The sequence below is a fragment of the Bufo bufo genome, chromosome 7, assembly GCF_905171765.1.
Source record: "Bufo bufo chromosome 7, aBufBuf1.1, whole genome shotgun sequence".
Taxonomy (NCBI): domain Eukaryota; kingdom Metazoa; phylum Chordata; class Amphibia; order Anura; family Bufonidae; genus Bufo; species Bufo bufo.
In genome coordinates this window covers 111,005,468-111,025,213 of record NC_053395.1, presented here as the reverse complement: position 1 = coordinate 111,025,213, position 19,746 = coordinate 111,005,468, and the positions used below count along the sequence as shown (strand labels likewise).

At 42.4% G+C, this 19,746-nt stretch overlaps 1 protein-coding gene across 2 annotated transcripts in view; it reads left to right on the top strand.

The window, feature by feature from the left end:
- The window catches only part of OSGEPL1 (O-sialoglycoprotein endopeptidase like 1), a 496,422-nt gene that overhangs the window by 195,348 nt on the left and 281,328 nt on the right, over positions 1 to 19,746 (top strand). For both annotated transcript variants that reach the window (XM_040440619.1, XM_040440618.1), the window contains exon 3: positions 7,271 to 7,475. In XM_040440619.1, coding sequence (XP_040296553.1) covers positions 7,271 to 7,475 — 205 coding nt within the window. The remainder of the gene's footprint in view (positions 1 to 7,270; positions 7,476 to 19,746) is intronic.

Genomic DNA, 19,746 nt, shown 5'->3' with positions numbered 1-19,746 from the left:
CGTGAGGTACCTCATTCAGTACAGTTACATTTTCCCATGCATGTTTCAGGGTGGAGTCTCGTAACTGAGCAGTCCCAAAGTTCTCCCGTGACACTTCCAAGTCCGGTACATTCTGCTCAGGGTTAGACTCCTCACCCTCATCCCCAGCCAATACTTCAAGGGGAAAACTGTCTGATACCTCATTGGTCACCCCTACAGCATCTGTTTGGGCTTCTTCCCCTAAAGGAATTGGGCTGAAAGAAGGTGAAGATGCAACAGGCGTATCATTACAGTGGGAATGAGACCAGAGTTCCCAGAACAACGGAAAATCACGTCCCACAATCAATGGATGTAATTAGTCTGGTACCACACCCACTTCATGGGTCACTGTCCCGCAGCCAGTCCCTACAGTCACTTTGGCCAGCGGATAATGCTTAGTGTCCCCATGGATACAAACCACCCCCACCCGCCTTTCAGGGATGACCAGGTCATGGGGTACGGCAGCACACAAGAGGGTGACCAGGCTACCTGATTCCAAAAGGGCCACAACACTAACCCCGTTTACCTGGAGTTGACGCTCCTGGGGACCTGGTTCCTGCAGGGGTGTAGCACTGCAAACAGGATGAGCAAACATGGAGAGGCGGCGGGTGGCACCACACTCCATTGGCTCCTCCCCCTGGGAACAGTGTGCTGCAATATGCCCCGGTTGCTGACACTTCCAACAACGGACCTCAGGTCGGCCTTCGAGTGGGGCTTCAGAACGGGAGGGTACCTTTCTTGGAATGAAAAACCTCTTTCCCCGGGGTGAGCCACCCAGGCTTTGTCTGTTGGCTCGGTCCTCCTGCTCAGAGGTAGAAATGGCTGTGGAGGTCACTCTCTGTCGACGACCACCAGAGGATCCCACGAACTGCTGTGGTTTACCTTCAGGCCTCAGACAGGTCTCGGTAGTCGTAAACCGCTCCACAAGTGAAACCAATTGATCCAGGGTTTTGGGGTCTCCCTGAGCAACCCAGCGGTGAATGTCCCAAGGAAGTCCACTCACATAGCGGTCGAGCACGATTCGTTCGACCAGGTCTGCTGTACTCAGTGTCTCGGGTTGTAGCCACTTGCGCACAAGGTGTAACAAATCAAACATTTGAGAGCGGGGCGGTTTTATCTCTTCAAACCGCCATTCATGGACTCTGCAAGCACACACAGATAAGGTGACTCCCAGCCTGGCCATGAATTCTGCTTTAAGGATATCATAGTCTTTGGCCTGTTCTGCTGTTAAATCAAAATATGCTTTTTGCGGCTCTCCAGTCAAATAAGGCGCCAGAACCTCAGTCCATTCAGCCACAGGGAGTTTCTCCCTTTCCACAATCCTTTCAAACACCGCCAGATAGGCCTCTATGTCGTCATCTGGGGTCATTTTTTGCAAGGCGCGGTGCACTGCTTTTTTTTCATTCACAGTCCCAGCTAATTCCTCTATATTCCTTGGTTGAGCTGACACACTCTCTCTCAGGACTGTGATCTGTTCCAGCAACAGACGGTTGGTTTCCTGCTGGGCAGCACTGACCTGCACAAACTGCTTAACCAGCTCATCCATGGCAGGAGTCTCACTGGGCAACAATGTAGCAGCCTTTATCCAGGACATAAGCAGGTTACAGAGTCCAAAAAAAAATATTATGCAGCCGTTACCCTTAGCAACCACTTGCCCGCATCCGACACCATATGTGGAGATTAGCTGTACAAATGGTAGGCAGTCGGCAGGATTGGATGCAACATAAGGGTTTTATTGGAAAAAACACAACTCAAATTTGGTCTAACAGGATGGCTTGGCTTCAGCCCATCAAAGTTCAGTCACATAAAGCACTTATCTTCAGCCCTCATGTGTCATATAACAGTTCAATTGTTAAACAGGCAAAATACAGGAGTCACCTTTGTGCAGAATCTTGTCTTTTCCCTTCTCAGGAACACTGTGGAGAGGAATGCTCCTAAGTCCTCTGCAGACTAACACCAAACACATACTGACAGTGTGTCTTTTAAATTAGCTTCCAGCTGGGTGAGGTGGTAACACAGGAGATGGAGTATGGGAGTGACTTTCCCACCCAAACTCTTCAGTCACTCCTAAATCCCGGACCCAAGTTCCAGCTACCACAAACTCAGCAATCTAACATCACTGGTTGCCATTTACCTCCGGGATTTACATCACTGAGAGCAGCAGCCTCAGTGACACATACTTACCATCAATAACCTCACCCTTTAGATGCTTACACTGTACACAGTACTCCATGTGTGGTCTGACTAATGATTTGTAAAGTAGTAGGAATATGTTCTCATCACGGGCATCTATGCCCCTTTTGATGCAACCCATTATCTTATTGGCCTTGGCAGCAGCTGCCTGACACTGGTTTTTGCAGCTTAGTTTGCTTTTTATCCTTTTCCATGTCAGTGTTACCGAGTGTTTTACCATTTAGTATGTACGGGTGACTTGCATTATTCCTTCCCATGTGCATAACTTTACATTTGTCAGTGTTAAACCTCATCTGCCACTTATCTGCCCAAGACTGCAATCTATCCAGATCCCTCTGTAGTAGTATACTGTCCTCTTCAGTGTTAATTACTTTACACAGTTTAGTGTCATCTGCGAAAATTGATATTTTACTATGCAAGCCTTCTACAAGATCATTAATAAATATATTGAAGAGAATAGGGCCCAATACTGACCCCTGAGGTACTCCACTAGTGACAGTGACCCAATCTGAGTATGTACCGTTAATAACCACCCTCTGTTTTCTATCATTGAGCCAGTTATTTACCCACTTACAGACGTTTTCTCCCAGTCCGAGCATTCTCATTTTATATACTAACCTTTTATGTGGTACAGTGTCAAATGCTTTGGAGAAGTCCAGATACACGACATCCATTGATTCGCCGCCGTCAAATCTAGAACTTACTATTGGTACTATTTTAGGAGGCATACGCGCTTTCGATCTCTTGGTGTTGCACGTTTTGTGATAGTAGGTGACCAGAAAATTTCTTTTTTGCCACTGTTTTTATTTTTATTTATTTACAGTGTTCACCTGAGGGGTTAGGTCATGTGACATTTCTATAGAGCCAGTCATTATGGACGCGGCGATACCTAATATGTATACTTTTTCTAATTTATTGAATTTTTACACAATAGCATTTTTGAAACCAAATTTTTTTTGTGTCTCATAGTCTGAGAGCCATAGCTTTTTTATTTTTTGTTCGATTGTCTTAGGTAGGGGCTTATATTTTGCGGGATGAGGTGACGGTTTGATTGGTACTATATTAGGAGGCATACACCCTATCGATCGCTTGGTGTTGCACTTGCAATGTCGATTTTAACACTGTTTTTATAAAAAAATTTACCGTGTTCACCTGAGAGGTTAGGTCATGTGATATTTTTATAGAGCTGGTCGTTACGGATGTGGCGATTGCAAACATGTTTAGGGTATTTAATATTCTTAATTCTTACTGAATTAGAAAAGTGCGTATATGGGAAAATGTTAGATTTTCTTTTTTACTTAAATTTTTTTTTTTACATTTTTTGATCAGACCCACTTGGTTCTTGAAGATCCATTGGGTCTGATGCCTCTATAATGCACAGCAGTACACTGTATAGTGTACTGCAGTGTATTTTCTATTACTTAGCCTGTTCAGGCTCCTGCCTTTAGCAGGAGCCTGATCAGGCTTAGATATACCATGGCAAGCCGGATGCCTGTGAAGGCGTCTGGTTGCCATGGTAACCGTCGGGGCTGACACAGCAGCGCCCGATGGGGGCAGGAGCTCCCTCCCTGCCCCTTCCATACAGCAGTCCCTACGGACCACGGGATGGAAGGGGTTAACTGACATCAGTGCCAGCATGGGGCATGGGGTTCCGCCCAGCCAGAAATTGAAAGGGGAGGGGTGCCGGCACAGTTATACACAGCAGCGCAGGCCCGATCTCCTCACCACTCACTAAGGGCTGCGCTGCTGAACGCTGCAAATCGATCACAAAGCACGGACAGCTCCACTCCTCGTACCCTGATTCTACACCATTCTCTCCCACTACGGCCACGCTGCATACAGAGCATGCGCGGCTCTGTATCAGACGGCCGTGAAGAAAGAAGCAGACGTGTAGCAGACGTGCGCGCTCTCGTGGGAATGACCAGCTGCCTGGGTAAGTGTAAGTGCGGTCTGCGCAAGCGCCCATAGATGCGGCCGTGGACCGGTAGCCGTATCTATGGTTTGCCAAGTGTAAACAATGGGGTAGGAGGGAAGGCAATTTTTCTAAATGGGTGCATTTTAAATAATAGAAGCAATTTAGAAAAATGAAGTATGGCACCAGTGTAAACATTTGAAACATGATCATGAAGATGGGAATACCCCTTTAACTATTGCATGCCGTGAAAATACAACTCTGATTTATTCCAGATGCAATGTTTCGGCAAACATGCCTTTCTTAAGCATGCATATATGTACACAACTGTGCTACTATATATACTTGAACACATAGTGACGTCATAATTGTGAGATAGGCATACAAAAAACATCCTGTTTCAGCCAAAAATTATATTTATGAAAGGCAACAGAAAGCATATCAGTATAAGTGTAGTAACTAAGAATAATACCTGGATGTTTTGGAGTAGGGATGGCACACTTCTGGTATGACATGAGTCTCTGCCTCATTTCGGATTTGTTTACTACACCAACACCCACAGGTATTATTGTTAGTCAGTACAACCTTTACATGGTCCCTCAGTCTGGTTCAGTAGGCCATACAATCATAGGTAAGCCTCAAAAGGTAATTGCTAAAGAAGCTGGCTATTCAGAGTGCTGTAACCAAGCATATTAATGGGAAGTTGAGTGGAAGGAAAAAAGTATGGTAGAAAAAGATGTACAAGCAACAGAGACAACCGCAGCCTTGAAAGGATTGTCAAGAAAAGACCATTCAAGAAGAGCCACCACACACGTATCCAGCACCTGGGCTACAATTGTCACATTCCTTGTGTCCTGCTACTCATCACCCAGAGACCATGTCAAAAGCGTCTTTCCTGGGATAAGGAGAAAAAGGACTGGACTGTTGCTCAGTGGGCCAAAGTCCTGTTTACAGATTTAAAGAGGACCTTTCATCTGTTTTGACATAGGCTTATTATTTTATTACCTTGTAGGTAAGGAGCTTTCTCCCTGGCTGTAAGCGGTCGGCTCTCATTGGATTGCGCTCAAAGCCAGGGAAAAGGAGACGCCAACAGCAGAAGACTGCGTTTCAGCCCCGTTGCGAAGATACAGCTCATTACAATACAGTGCGCCAAAATAATGGGGGACCACAGCGGACGAACGGGGGGATGGTTTGAAAAAGAAAATACACCCATGGCATCAGTGGGGGCCGCCCTACAAGGTAATAACATAATTAGCCTATGTCAAAACAGATGAAAGGTCCTGTTTAAGTAAATGTTGCTTTTCATTTGGAAATCAAGGTCCCAGAGTCTGGAGCAGGCATCCTCAAACTGCGGCCCTCCAGCTGTTGTAAAACTACAACTCCCACAATGCCCTGCTGTAGACTGATAGCTGTAGGCTGTTCGGGCATGCTGGGAGTTGTAGTTTTGCAACAGCTGGAGGGCCGCAGTTTGAGGATGCCTGGTCTGGAGGAAGAGTAGAGAGACACACTATCCAAGTTGCTTGAGGCCTTGAGGTCCAGTGTGAAGTTTCCACAGTCAGTGAGGATTTGGGGAGCCATGTAATCTGCTGGTGTTGGTCCACTGTGTTATATCAAGTCAAAAGTCAGCACAGCAGTCTACCAGATAATTTTAGAGCAATTCATGCTTCCTTCTGGCAAAAAGCATTATGGTGATGCTGATTTCATTTTCTAGTAGGACTTGTCACCTGCCCACACTGCCAAAAGTGCCAATACCTGGTTTAATAGCCACGGTATCACTGTGCTTGATTGGACAGCTGTTACAACCAGTGAGTTGGAGTCACTGGTCAAACCAGAGAGTATGGATCCTCTGTGTCAACCAAGGGAAGGCAGCCACTAACCCCTAGGATGTGATTCAGAACACTCACAGGAGATAGGATAGAATGCAGCAAGAAAGAAACTGAACCACAACCTACAGGATTAGCTAATATGGTTGACAGCTGACTGGCAGTCAGCTGTGAACACTCCAATAGCTCAAGTTGCAATAATAGCCGCAGTTAGTGTGAACTGAGTCCAATAGCAGACACGGTGGTGAGAAGTGGTTATGCAGAGAAGACTGGAGTAAAGGCAGCAGATGATGATGATTGTCAGAGGCAAAATCTGAAGCGTGGTCAGAGGTCAGAAGCCAGTATCAGATAGTAGCACAGAGGGTCAGACAGGCTCAGAGTCAGACAGGTCCAGTAGTCGACGCAGGTGGCAGGCAAACAGAATGGGAAAAGAGGCTGAGTCAAACACAGGAGATCAGAACACAACACCTTTTGCTATTACTAATAGTAACTCAACTCTCAGGCAATCTCCTGGAAGAGGAAGCTGCTATTTCACCTTGTAACCTCGCCCATGGGCCATGCTGGGAGGCAGGAATGCCAGCATGGGATGAGGCACAGAGGCAGCATGGCCGAAGGACCCGTCTGGCAGGTACGTGCCTGCCAAATCTGGTGGAGACAACAAACAGCAACGGGCAGTAAGGCAGGAAATGCTGGGAATATGACAGGTGAGACCGTGGGAGGTATGGCAGAAGGCCCAGGCCTAACACCAAAAAACTTGCCCGACAAAAACCCCATAGAGGATCTGTGGGTTATTGTCAAGAGAAAGATGAAACACCAGACCCAACAATTCAGACGAGCAGAAGGCCACTATCAAAGCAACCTAGGCCTCCATAATACCTCAGCAGTGCCACAGGTGGATCGCCTGCATGCCACACTGCATTGATTCAGTAATTCATGCAAAAGGAGCCCCAAATAAGTATTAAGTGCATATACTAATCAGATTTTTCAATAGGCCAACATTTCTGTATTAATAATTTTTTTAAATTTTCTAAAAGAATGACGTTTGGGTTTTCATTAGCTGTAAGCCGTATTCATTAACATAAAAATAAATAAACGTTTGAAATTGATCACTCTGTGTGTAATGCATCTATATGTTATATGACATTCACTTTTTGAATTGAATTAAATAAACTTTTCAATTCATTTCTAATTTGAGATGCACCTGTGTGTGTATACAGTATATATACTGAGTTCAGCAGCCAATAATATATTGTGTGTAACTGTAACTGCAATTCTGTGCAAATCAAAATGCATAATTACATAGTTGTAATATTTTTTTCTTTAGGTTGCTAGGAGACTTTCATTGTTCAAGCATGCTGAATGTTCTTCCATGAGTGGTGGACAATCCATAGAGTACTTGGCTCAGTTTGGTAACAAGCGGTTTATCAGACGCCAACCTCCAATGTCACAGTACCAAGACTGCAACTTTTCTTTTGCTGGACTTCGAAACCATTATGATCATATTATTCAAAAACTAGAGAACAATGAAGGTATATTGCAAATACATGGTTTTATGTTATTTCTAAAATATGTTTGGACATCTTCTTCTATTTGTTCGCATGTAAATCCAATGTACCTCAACAGGGCTGAATTAAGCTTGGCGGAGGCCCTTGATCACAAAATCTAGTGGGGTTCCCTGTCACAATCCCTACTCAATAGGTCACGTCACTGGGGTGAATTATACTAGTGAGCTCATCAAGTTACCACAGAAATTCCCACCCACCTATTCTAGATGACGGAATTATGCTAACTTACTCCCCTAGATTCTAACACCCCAATATTTTCTATCACAATAGCTGCCACCACCTATACTATAAGGCAATAGGGGCCTATACTCAGATATTCTCTCAACCCAAATTTAACACAGTAACACATCTATATGGGACCTCAAATCCTCTGAAACACTACTGATAACGTATTCCCTCCGAAAAAGCAAGTTCTATAAGACCACAAGGAAGGGACATCAATTTTTAAATTTAATACACAATAGTGCAGTGCAATACAAAAGAAAGTGTCAGATAAAAGCTAAAAATATACATACAATAACAATGCAGTGAACAGATAAAATAAAAGAGATAAAATACAGAATATTGGCTTACTGAGATGCAGCAGTTATATTCCGGCTGTGGGGACAGCTGAAGATATGGGCAGTCACTCCAAACTATGTGGATCCCCAAAATGGCTGACAATTACCTGTTCCCAAACACCCATTTTTATCCCCCCTCAGCCGATAGGTGGGCTGTGAGGGAACCTCCCTCCTTTTGGTCTGGCCTTCTGGGACGTCTGATATTATTCAGGTTTCTGCCCCACCTTCCCAGAAGACTGACTGAGGTGGCAATATGAATCACGGCGATTCCTCGCTGTATGACAGCAAATTTGGCGAGATAAACGGGAGACAAGGCGCTCATAGGGTAGTTTTAGAGAGAGTACTGTGTCAGTAGTTACACTCACCTTCTGGTGTTGTGCTTGTGACAGCACAACACTTGCAAAGGCGAGGGGGAATAAGGGTTCAATCCGGATGAGGCATGCTGCTGGTATCTTTCTCAATCCTAGGAGTTGCCAGTACTCCAGAGGAGTGATGTAGAATACTGTGAAAGGGCTGTGTACTAGCTTGTACACACTGATACCTTTTGGCGCAAAACCACACAATAGCGAATGATGTCTTTTTAGAAATATTTATTTGTTCAGGTGACAACGCGTTTCGGAGTAACAATACTCCTTTATCAAGTCTAAAAGAAACAGTAATATGTGAAGTAGTAGTGCCAGGGGATAAACCATAAGGAGAAAGATAAAATATATATACAGTACAGACCAAAAGTTTGGACACACCTTCTCATTCAAAGAGTTTTCTTTATTTTCATGACTATGAAGGCATCAAAACTATGAATTAACACATGTGGAATTATATACATAACAAACAAGTGTGAAACAACTGAAAATATGTCATATTCTAGGTTCTTCAAAGTAGCCACCTTTTGCTTTGATTACTGCTTTGCACACTCTTGGCATTCTCTTGATAAGCTTCAAGAGGTAGTCCCCTGAAATGGTCTTCCAACAGTCTTGAAGGAGTTCCCAGAGATGCTTAGCACTTGTTGGCCCTTTTGCCTTCACTCTGCGGTCCAGCTCACCCCAAACCATCTCGATTGGGTTCAGGTCCAGTGACTGTGGAGGCCAGGTCATCTGGCACAGCACCCCATCAATCTCCTTCATGGTCAAATAGCCCTTACTTTCAAAGTTTTCCCAATTTTTCGGCTGACTGACTGACCTTCATTTCTTAAAGTAATGATGGCCACTCGTTTTTCTTTACTTAGCTGCTTTTTTCTTGCCATAATACAAATTCTAACAGTCTATTCAGTAGGACTATCAGCTGTGTATCCACCTGACTTCTCCTCAACGCAACTGATGGTCCCAACCCCATTTATAAGGCAAGAAATCCCACTTATTAAACCTGACAGGGCACACCTGTGAAGTGAAAACCATTTCAGGGGACTACCTCTTGAAGCTCATCAAGAGAATGCCAAGAGTGTGCAAAGCAGTAATCAAAGCAAAAGGTGGCTACTTTGAAGAACCTAGAATATGACATATTTTCAGTTGTTTCACACTTGTTTGTTATGTATATAATTCAACATGTGTTAATTCATAGTTTTGATGCCTTCAGTGTGAATCTACAATTTTCATAGTCATTAAAATAAAGAAAACTCTTTGAATGAGAAGGTGTGTCCAAACTTTTGGTCTGTACTGTATATATATATACACATACACACACGCATACACGTGCGTATAAATCATAATAATGGGAAGTCAATGATGACATTGAGTCAATAGATATAGGATTAAAATTGGAGGTAAAAATAATAATAATATATTATATATATATATATATATATATATATATATATATATATATATACAATGCAGGAGAGAGACTTATATAGGAAAGCTAAAATGGTGGCCTTAGTGCAGAAAAAACAGATGGACTGATAAAATATTATAAAAAATATATGATATATATGATTATAAACATAAATATGGGTATAAGTTTCAGGGGATACATAATTACACTTAATCATGTCACTGCCCTAGTTGCGATTGTACTATCCACAGGGACACTCATAGGTAAAGAATGACAGTGGGCCTGATATGCCGCCAATGTTAACTTTGATGGTGTGGAACCGTATATGCACGCATACCGAATTATAGGCAAACATATGCGTATAAAAACATATATACACACACATACACAACAATAGTAATGATACTTATAGTGATGATTAGGGGAGGCACATGGTGTGAGGTGATGAAGGCAATTACCTTTGGGACCGGCTATACACAATTGGCAGGGCTGGTCCAATTACTATAGTTAGAATAAAAGAAAAGACATTATTTTCTATAGGCTTTGATGCTGGATTGAAGTTCAAAGGTTTTTGAAGTTAAATTGAGTGGTTTATTAGCTCAAATAATCTGATATACTGAGCCAAATAGACCTACAGTATTAGTTTGATGGGTTGGTGTGGAGCAGAGCATTACCTGGTGTCGGGTCCTGTCTGTGTGTGAGCACGCGCTTTAAGAGCCGAACAGAAGGGGGGAGGTGTGGCAGATTGCTGGCTGTTCATTGGAGGATGTGAGAAGGCGGGGGGCGGGGCTGGTCACGGACTGCAGCAGTGGACTCTGTCTGTATTTGCGATGTCAGTGCGCTGTGTTCATCATGTTATTGCGCTTTGTAGCGGAGTATTGCCAACAGTAATCCAATGATGTCGGGGAAAGGGTGTGCTAGAGCTGGATGAATGGATAGAGATCAGTGGTATGGTCAGTTGGTGGTATGTAGGTAGACTAAATCAGGAATGGTTACAGAGTGACTGGGATGAGATACGGTAGATAGAGGGGGCAACCTGAGACTATAGGAGTGTGGGGGGGGTGGTGAATGTTGGTGATATTGATGATAGTGAATGACGATAATGATGATGATGACAATAATGATAATAATGATGATTATCAAAATGATGATAAAACAAATCAGATGATGGGAATAGATTGAAAATGATTATTATGATATTAATGATGGTGAATGATGATAGTAATGATGATGATGACAATGATAATGATGATGATTATCATAATGATGATAAAACGGATCAGATAATGGAAAGGAGATGATAATGATGAAGGGGGGATTTTTATATATATATGGATATCAATATAAATTGATTTGATTGATAATTGTTTTAGAATGTGTGTTTTGGGAGAAGGGGGGGGGTTTGTATTTTAGAAGCAATTGCTTTCAAGAAATTCGTTAAGACCATAGGGCTCTATTGTCTGTAATTTAAATATCCAGAACATTTCTTTCCTTCTTAGTTTTTGATACCGGTTGGTACAGGTGGTGGGGATTTGTTCTATTGGTGTTATTGAAAGGTCCACGGGATTTTTGTTATGGCAGTTGAGAAAATGTTGCGACACTCCATGTTTTATGAAGCCGTTTGTAATATTTCACCGGTGTTTGTTTATTCTCTCTCTCCCATTTTGGAAAGAAGACACCCCAAGGTATTTCGTGATGGGCATAGTGAGTTCATGGAAGTTTTTATTTTTTGTCACAAGTTAGTGGAATATGAGACTTTGTAAGAAAAAAATAAATCATCATTTTAACTTGTGACAAAAGAAAAAAAAAATCTAGGAACTCGCCATGCCCCTCACGGAATACCTTGGGGTGTCTTCTTTCCAAAATGGGGTCACTTGTGGGGTAGTTATACTGCCCTGGCATTCTAGGGGCCCTAATGTGTGGTAAGTAGTTTGAAATTGTCGGAATATTTATGCTGTCTCCGATTGACAGTCTATATTATTTATGTGAATAAATTCAAATCTGTAATGAAGGAGATTATAATTTATTATCATAAATATCAAGCTAAAACAAGCTCGTGATCTGCGTTGAATTGAAGACAAAACCCAGTTATAGACAAAATATATATATAATTTATTAATACAATTTTTAGTACAAAATAATATATAATAAGATTGGTGATAATAAAATTCACTCAATGATATGCAAAATAGTGAGAAAATCAAAAATAATTGAGAATATATATCTACACAATTATGCCTTCTTATAATGATACCCCTCAATTATATTTTAAATCAATTTAATACTTGATTTCTCTCAGCTGACAAATGTCCGATTAAACCCAAATCCGGTTTATCTTTTACCTATACCTATATTTATATATATATATAATCAACCGTACCGGTCTAGAACTGAATTCAGTTCCTTTGGAGATAATACCGTGTTTTCACCAGTATATTTTCAATCTCCCTGTATTGGATTAATTTTCAGGATGATGCTGCAGGTACACCCTAATCTTATTCCAAAACAGATACTATACGCAAGGTATGGTTAATTGAATATATATAGATATGTATTATATTAATTAATTATCCTATAAAATATAGGTAGGGTTATACTATACCAAAATGTCAGCTAGCAGAAATCAGTTTCAATGGTTCTAAGATGGCTGCCTCCAATGACTGAAAAGGTGGTCAGGGCTGGATCTGGTCTTCTCCCTTTTGATGGTTTCCTGATGATCGTCCCTTGATGATAGAGAGAGAGCTCCAGAGATCGATCCTTTCTGTCAGCCCAGACCATCTTTTTATCCTATCTTAGAAAGGGCTTGGCCAAGTTTTATCATTAACTAGTGACCTCACTTTATAATTAATAGAACCTCCCTCTAGGGAAAATACACCCTAGATCTTTGTTACCCTAACACTAGATGGCACTAGTACTCCATACAAAAATCGAGGTACCAATTTATATTTTCTATATATTCTCTTATTCATTTACTAGCGATACATTTTAACTAAGGTTTCAGACAAAACCTTGAGGAGATCTTGAATAGACAATGACTTTTGTATCTGGTCAAACACCTCGCATATCCCTTAATCTTTTGACCAGACCTAATTAAATCAAGATACACATGACCATACTCAAGTCATTGTTCTGGGGAAAAGACAGGGTTTGTTTATGATCACCTGTGTCCACATTTCTCCATTCAAGAAACCTTCAGGAAAGAAATCATTAATTTGTGTTTTATACTGAGAGAAATTCTAAAAATGACAGAGCAATCTGTACCTCATTTCTAACCTTTAAAACTGAATATATCTATAAGGACCACACTCTTATATATACAGTACAACACACGTATTTAAATTGATGATATAAAAATCAATCTATTCATACATTGCTTAATATAAAAACCCCAAAGAAAGATTAGAGTCTTTCTATACACTGAAAATCATCAAGACTCAGCACATGTCTAATACATTGTCTTATCTAGGCCTTATACTTGTGGACTTTATTTATACCCAATAGTTCTGACAAAATCAAAATGTGTAAAAAATGACCTGTGAAATCCTAAAGGAGCTCTTTGGAATGTGGGCCCCTTTGCCCACCTAGGCTGCAAAAAAGTGTCACACGTGTGGTATTGCCGTACTCAGGAGAAGTTGGGCAATGTGTTTTGGGGTGTCATTTTACATATACCCATGCTGGGTGAGATAAATATCTCGGCAAAAGACAACTTTTCTCATTTTTTTTATACAAAGTTGGCATTTGACCGAGATATTTCTCTCACCCAGCATGGGTATATGTAAAATGACACCCCAAAACACATTCCCCAACTTCTCCTGAGTACGGCGATACCAGATGTGTAACACTTTTTTGCAGCCTAGATGCGCAAAGGGGCCCACATTCCTTTTAGGAGGGCATTTTTAGACATTTGGATCCCAGACTTCTTCTCACGCTTTAGGGCCCCTAAAATGCCAGGGCATATAAATACCCCACATGTGACCCCATTTTGGAAAGAAGACACCCCAAGGTATTCAATGAGGGGCATGGCGAGTTCATAGAATTATTTTTTTTTGCCACAAGTTAGCGGAAATTGTTTTTTTTTTGTTTTTTTCTTACAAAGTCTCCCTTTCCGCTAACTTGGGACAAAAATTTCAATCTTTCATGGACTCAATATGCCCCTCAGCGAATACCTTGGGGTGTCTACTTTCCGAAATGGGGTCACATGTGGGGTATTTATACTGCCCTGGCATTTTAGAGGCCCTAAAGCGTGAGAAGAAGTCTGGAATATAAATGTCTAAAAAATTTGACGCATTTGGATTCCATGAGGGGTATGGTGAGTTCATGTGAGATTTAATTTTTTGACACAAGTTAGTGGAATATGAGACTTTGTAAGAAAAAAATTAAATAAAAATTTTTCGCTAACTTGGGCCAAAAAAATGTCTGAATGGAGCCTTACAGGGGGGTAATCAATGACAGGGGGGTGATCAGGGAGTCTATATGGGGTCATCACCCCCCTGTCATTGATCACCCCCCTGTAAGGCTCCATTCAGACGTCCGTATGTTTTTTACGGATCCACGGATACATGGATCGGATCCGCAAAACACATACGGACATCTGAATGGAGCCTTACAGGGGGGTGATCAATGACAGGGGGGTGATCAGGGAGTCTATATGGGGTGATTACCCCCCTGTCATTGATCACCCCCCTGTAAGGCTCCATTCAGATGTCCGTATGTGTTCTGCGGATCCGATCCATGTATCAGTGGATCCGTAAAAATCATACGGACGTCTAAATGGAGCCTTACAGGGTATGATCAATGACAGGGGGGTTATCAATGACATGGGGGTGATCAGGGAGTCTATATGGGGTGATCACCCCCGTCATTGATCACCCCCCTGTACGGCTCCATTCAGATGTCCGTATGCGTTTTGCGGATCCGATCCATGTATCAGTGGATCCGTAAAAATCATACGGACGTCTGAATGGAGCCTTACAGGGGGGTGATCAATGACAGGGGGGTGATCAATGACAGGGGGGTGATCAGGGAGTCTGTATGGGGTGATCACCCCCCTGTAAGGCTCCATTCAGATGTCCGTATGTGTTTTGCGGATCCGATCCATGTATCAGTGGATCCGTAATAATCATACGGACGTCTGAATGGAGCCTTACAGGGGGGTGATCAATGACAGGGGGGTAATCAATGACAGGGGGGTGATCAGGGAGTCTACACTGCGTGCAGAATTATTAGGCAAATGAGTATTTTGACCACATCATCCTCTTTATGCATGTTGTCTTACTCCAAGCTGTATAGGCTCGAAAGCCTACTACCAATTAAGCATATTAGGTGATGTGCATCTCTGTAATGAGAAGGGGTGTGGTCTAATGACATCAACACCCTATATTAGGTGTGCATAATTATTAGGCAACTTCCTTTCCTTTGGCAAAATGGGTCAAAAGAAGGACTTGACAGGCTCAGAAAAGTCAAAAATAGTGAGATTTCTTGCAGAGGGATGCAGCACTCTTAAAATTGCAAAGCTTCTGAAGCGTGATCATCGAACAATCAAGCGTTTCATTCAAAATAGTCAACAGGGTCGCAAGAAGCGTGTGGAAAAACCAAGGCGCAAAATAACTGCCCATGAACTGAGAAAAGTCAAGCGTGCAGCTGCCAAGATGCCACTTGCCACCAGTTTGGCCATATTTCAGAGCTGCAACATCACTGGAGTGCCCAAAAGCACAAGGTGTGCAATACTCAGAGACATGGCCAAGGTAAGAAAGGCTGAAAGACGACCACCACTGAACAAGACACACAAGCTGAAACGTCAAGACTGGGCCAAGAAATATCTCCAGACAGATTTTTTTAAGGTTTTATTGACTGATGAAATGAGAGTGAGTCTTGATGGGCCAGATGGATGGGCCCGTGGCTGGATTGGTAAAGGGCAGAGAGCTCCAGTCCGACTCAGACGCCAGCAAGGTGGAGGTGGAGTACTGGTTTGGGCTGGTATCATCAAAGATGAGCTTGTGGGGCCTTTTCGGGTTGAGGATGGAGTCAAGCTCAACTCCCAGTCCTTCTGCCAGTTTCTGGAAGACACCTTCTTCAAGCAGTGGTACAGGAAGAAGGCTGCATCCTTCAAGAAAAACATGATTTTCATGCAGGACAATGCTCCATCACACGCGTCCAAGTACCCCACAGCGTGGCTGGCAAGAAAGGGTATAAAAGAAGAAAATCTAATGACATGGCCTCCTTGTTCACCTGATCTGAACCCCATTGAGAACCTGTGGTCCATCATCAAATGTGAGATTTACAAGGAGGGAAAACAGTACACCTCTCTGAACAGTGTCTGGGAGGCTGTGGTTGCTGCTGCACGCAATGTTGATGGTGAACAGATCAAAACACTGACAGAATCCATGGATGGCAGGCTTTTGAGTGTCCTTGCAAAGAAAGGTGGCTATATTGGTCACTGATTTGTTTTTGTTTTGTTTTTGAATGTCAGAAATGTATATTTGTGAATGTTGAGATGTTATATTGGTTTCACTGGTAAAAATAAATAATTGAAATGGGTATATATTTGTTTTTTGTTAAGTTGCCTAATAATTATGCACAGTAATAGTCACCTGCACACACAGATATCCCCCTAAAATAGCTAAAACTAAAAACTACTTCCAAAAATATTCAGCTTTGATATTAATGAGTTTTTTGGGTTCATTGAGAACATGGTTGTTGTTCAATAATAAAATTAATCCTCAAAAATACAACTTGCCTAATAATTCTGCACTCCCTGTATATGGGGTGATTACCCCCGTCATTGATCACCCCCCTGTAAGGCTCCATTCAGACGTCCGTATGTGTTTTGCGGATCCGATCCATGTATCAGTGGATCCGTAAAAATCATACGGACGTCTGAATGGAGCCTTACAAGGGGGTGATCAATGACAGGGGGGTGATCAGGGAGTCTATATGGGGTGATCAGGGGTTAATAAGGGGTTAATAAGTGACAGGGGGGGTGTAGTGTAGTGGTGTTTGGTGCTACTTATTACTGAGCTGCCTGTGTCCTCTGGTGGTCGATCCAAACAAAAGGGACCACCAGAGGACCAGGTAGCAGGTATATTAGACGCTGTTATCAAAACAGCATCTAATATACCTGTTAGGGGTTAAAAAATCGCATCTCCAGCCTGCCAGCGAACGATCGCCGCTGGCAGGCTGGAGATCCACTCGCTTACCTTCCGATCCTGTGAACGTGCGCGCGTTCACAGGAAATCTCTCCTCCTGGACGTGTATATGCGTCCAGGAGGAATGAATCGACCACCTCCAGGACGCGTCGCTGCGTTCGGCGGTCCGGAGGTGGTTAATAAAGCCGGTTTTTGCTTCAGTCTGCTTGTCCACTGTACTGTACTTGAATCCTGCTTTGCGGTCTCTCCCTCCTCTGACCGCATCATATACATTAGTGTTTCCCAACCAGTGTGCCTCCAGCTGTTCCAAAACTATAACTCCCAGCATGCCCGGACAGCCTTTGGCTGTGCGGACATTCTGGGAGTTATAGTTTTGCAACAGCTGGAGGCACACTGGTTGGGAAACACTGATATACATGGTCGGGAAGTTCTGAGCTCCCTGAGGCAGGGCAGTCCAAGTATACTGGTTAACCATAAATGCAATGGCAAACAGATACTGACAGTCAGGATGCAGCGGGACACTAAAGAAAACATTTGCCAGGTCTATCACCGTGAAACACATAGCAGTGGATGGAACTTGTGACAATAAGGTGCCTGACAGGCTGTTCTTTAACTGGTTTCTTCTTTATTGGGAACAGTGGGGTATTAGCGGAAGATACTGTTTTTACCAATGCACCAGCCTGGAGAAAAGCATCAATTTGACTGGTCACTGCTATCTCCTGGGCATGACTAAGGGGGTACTGCTTTACTTTAAGGGTCTGACATCCTGGCTTAAGATGCACTGTGACCGGTGACACGGGGAGTTTCCCTATGTCTGTTTTAGATGTTGCCCACAAATCCTTCTGCACCACCTCAAGAACAGCTTGGTCTACTAGAGTTAATTCTGACGGTTCAGTCTCAGGCAGGGCCAGTGTCGCTATTAAGTAACATAATACTTCTTCTGGGACCCCAAAATCTACACGGGTAGTGCCATTGGGGTGAACGTGTATATGGGCTCCCAGTGCTTGCAAAACGTCAGTCCCTAAAATAGGTTCTGGCAGGTTTTCTTTAACTAACAATTGGGTAACAACCGTACTGTCTTTTATCTTTAATTTAACTTGCTCAGATTCACTGACACAAAAACGGTTTCTCCTGTAAATCCCACAGCCGGTACATGCCAAGGAGTAAACTGATGTGGCCGCAAGAAACTCTGGTCTACTACTGTTGGCTGCCCCCGTGTCAACCAGGAATGGTACTGCCTTTCTGTTTCTGAGTATACAACAATCTACCTTGTACAACTTCTCCTCTCCATCCCTTAGTTTCAACCTCACGAGCTACCTTTATCCATGTATCAATCTCTTCTTCACATCCACGATCCTTTATCCAACCACAATGTTTCCTACTGAATCTTTCCCAGACTTCTAGGTTAAGATTCCCATACTTCATCCCTGTCTTCTCCAACACTCTGTCCACATTCTTCAGACCCTCTTTACCTCCCCTTTCCTTCACTAATGTTTTGGCTGTCTTATAACCTTCGGGTATACTGAAATTATTCCCCATTGCTCTTCAACTGTACTAGAACAACTATAGAAAGTAACACAATTCAGACGTCTATTTCCCCTCAGTTTCCTCAGCGCTTCCTCACTATTCACCTAGTGTACTCTGTTTCTGAGATTTCCTCTCTATAATGTTCTGCAATTTTCCAAACACTGTAAAGAACAAACAAAACTTATACCGTGACTCCTAAAGCCAGACCAAAAACATCATCAATCAAAGTTACTCATGATCAGAAACTAAACCCAACAATCATGACCCTAAGCATGCAGCCAAGACAACACAGGAGTGGTTCACAGATACGTCTGAGAATGTCCTTGAGTGGCTCAGCCAAAGTGCTGACTTAAACCCAATCAAACGTCTCTGGTGATACCCGGAAATGTTTGTCCTGCAATGATCCCTATTCAACCTGACAGAGTTTGAGAGAATCGCAGAGAAGAATGGCAAAAATTCCCTAAATCCAGGTGTGCAAACCTTGAGATATCATACCCAAGAAAACTGAAAGCTGTAATTGCTGCCAAAGGTGCTTCAACTCAGCACTAAGTAAAGGGTCTGAATGCTTATGTCAATGCAATATTTTAGCTTTTCCTTTTCAATAAATTAGCAAAGATTTTGAACATTTAGTTTTCACTTTATTATTATGGGGTATTGAATGCAGAATAATGGGAATTTTTATTTATTTATTTTAGCACAAGGATGCAACTTTTTTTTTTTTTTAATTAATTATCTTTATTACTTGATATATAAAAGCAAATTACGGTACAAAAATAATTTTTCATTTTCCTTTCCCCTTATCCCCCACCCCCCTCCCCGTACCTGTGGTGCGTCAAAAAAAAAAAAAAAAAAGGAATAGTTATCCAAACTGATCAAATCCTCCAACCGCCCCATATCTTAATCCACTTCTCCTCAGCTTCCCTCTGTTTATACATAATTTTCTCATAATTTTTTACCTTGTTAATTAGTTTTATCCATGTATTTATCTCTGGAATATATCGAGCAAACCAGGTCCGACTGACCAAAACTCTGGCCAACATCAGTATTCTACCTAGGAAAATCTTTTGATACTTATGGTTATTTATTTTGGAAAGATCATTAAGCACAAACACTTGTGGTTCAAGAGGAATTCGTATTTTTAATTTGTAGCGGATAAAGTTGTTAATACTATTCCAGTATTTTATAAGTTCTGGGCAGGTCCAGATCATATGAAGATAATCCGCACCTGAGGTGTCA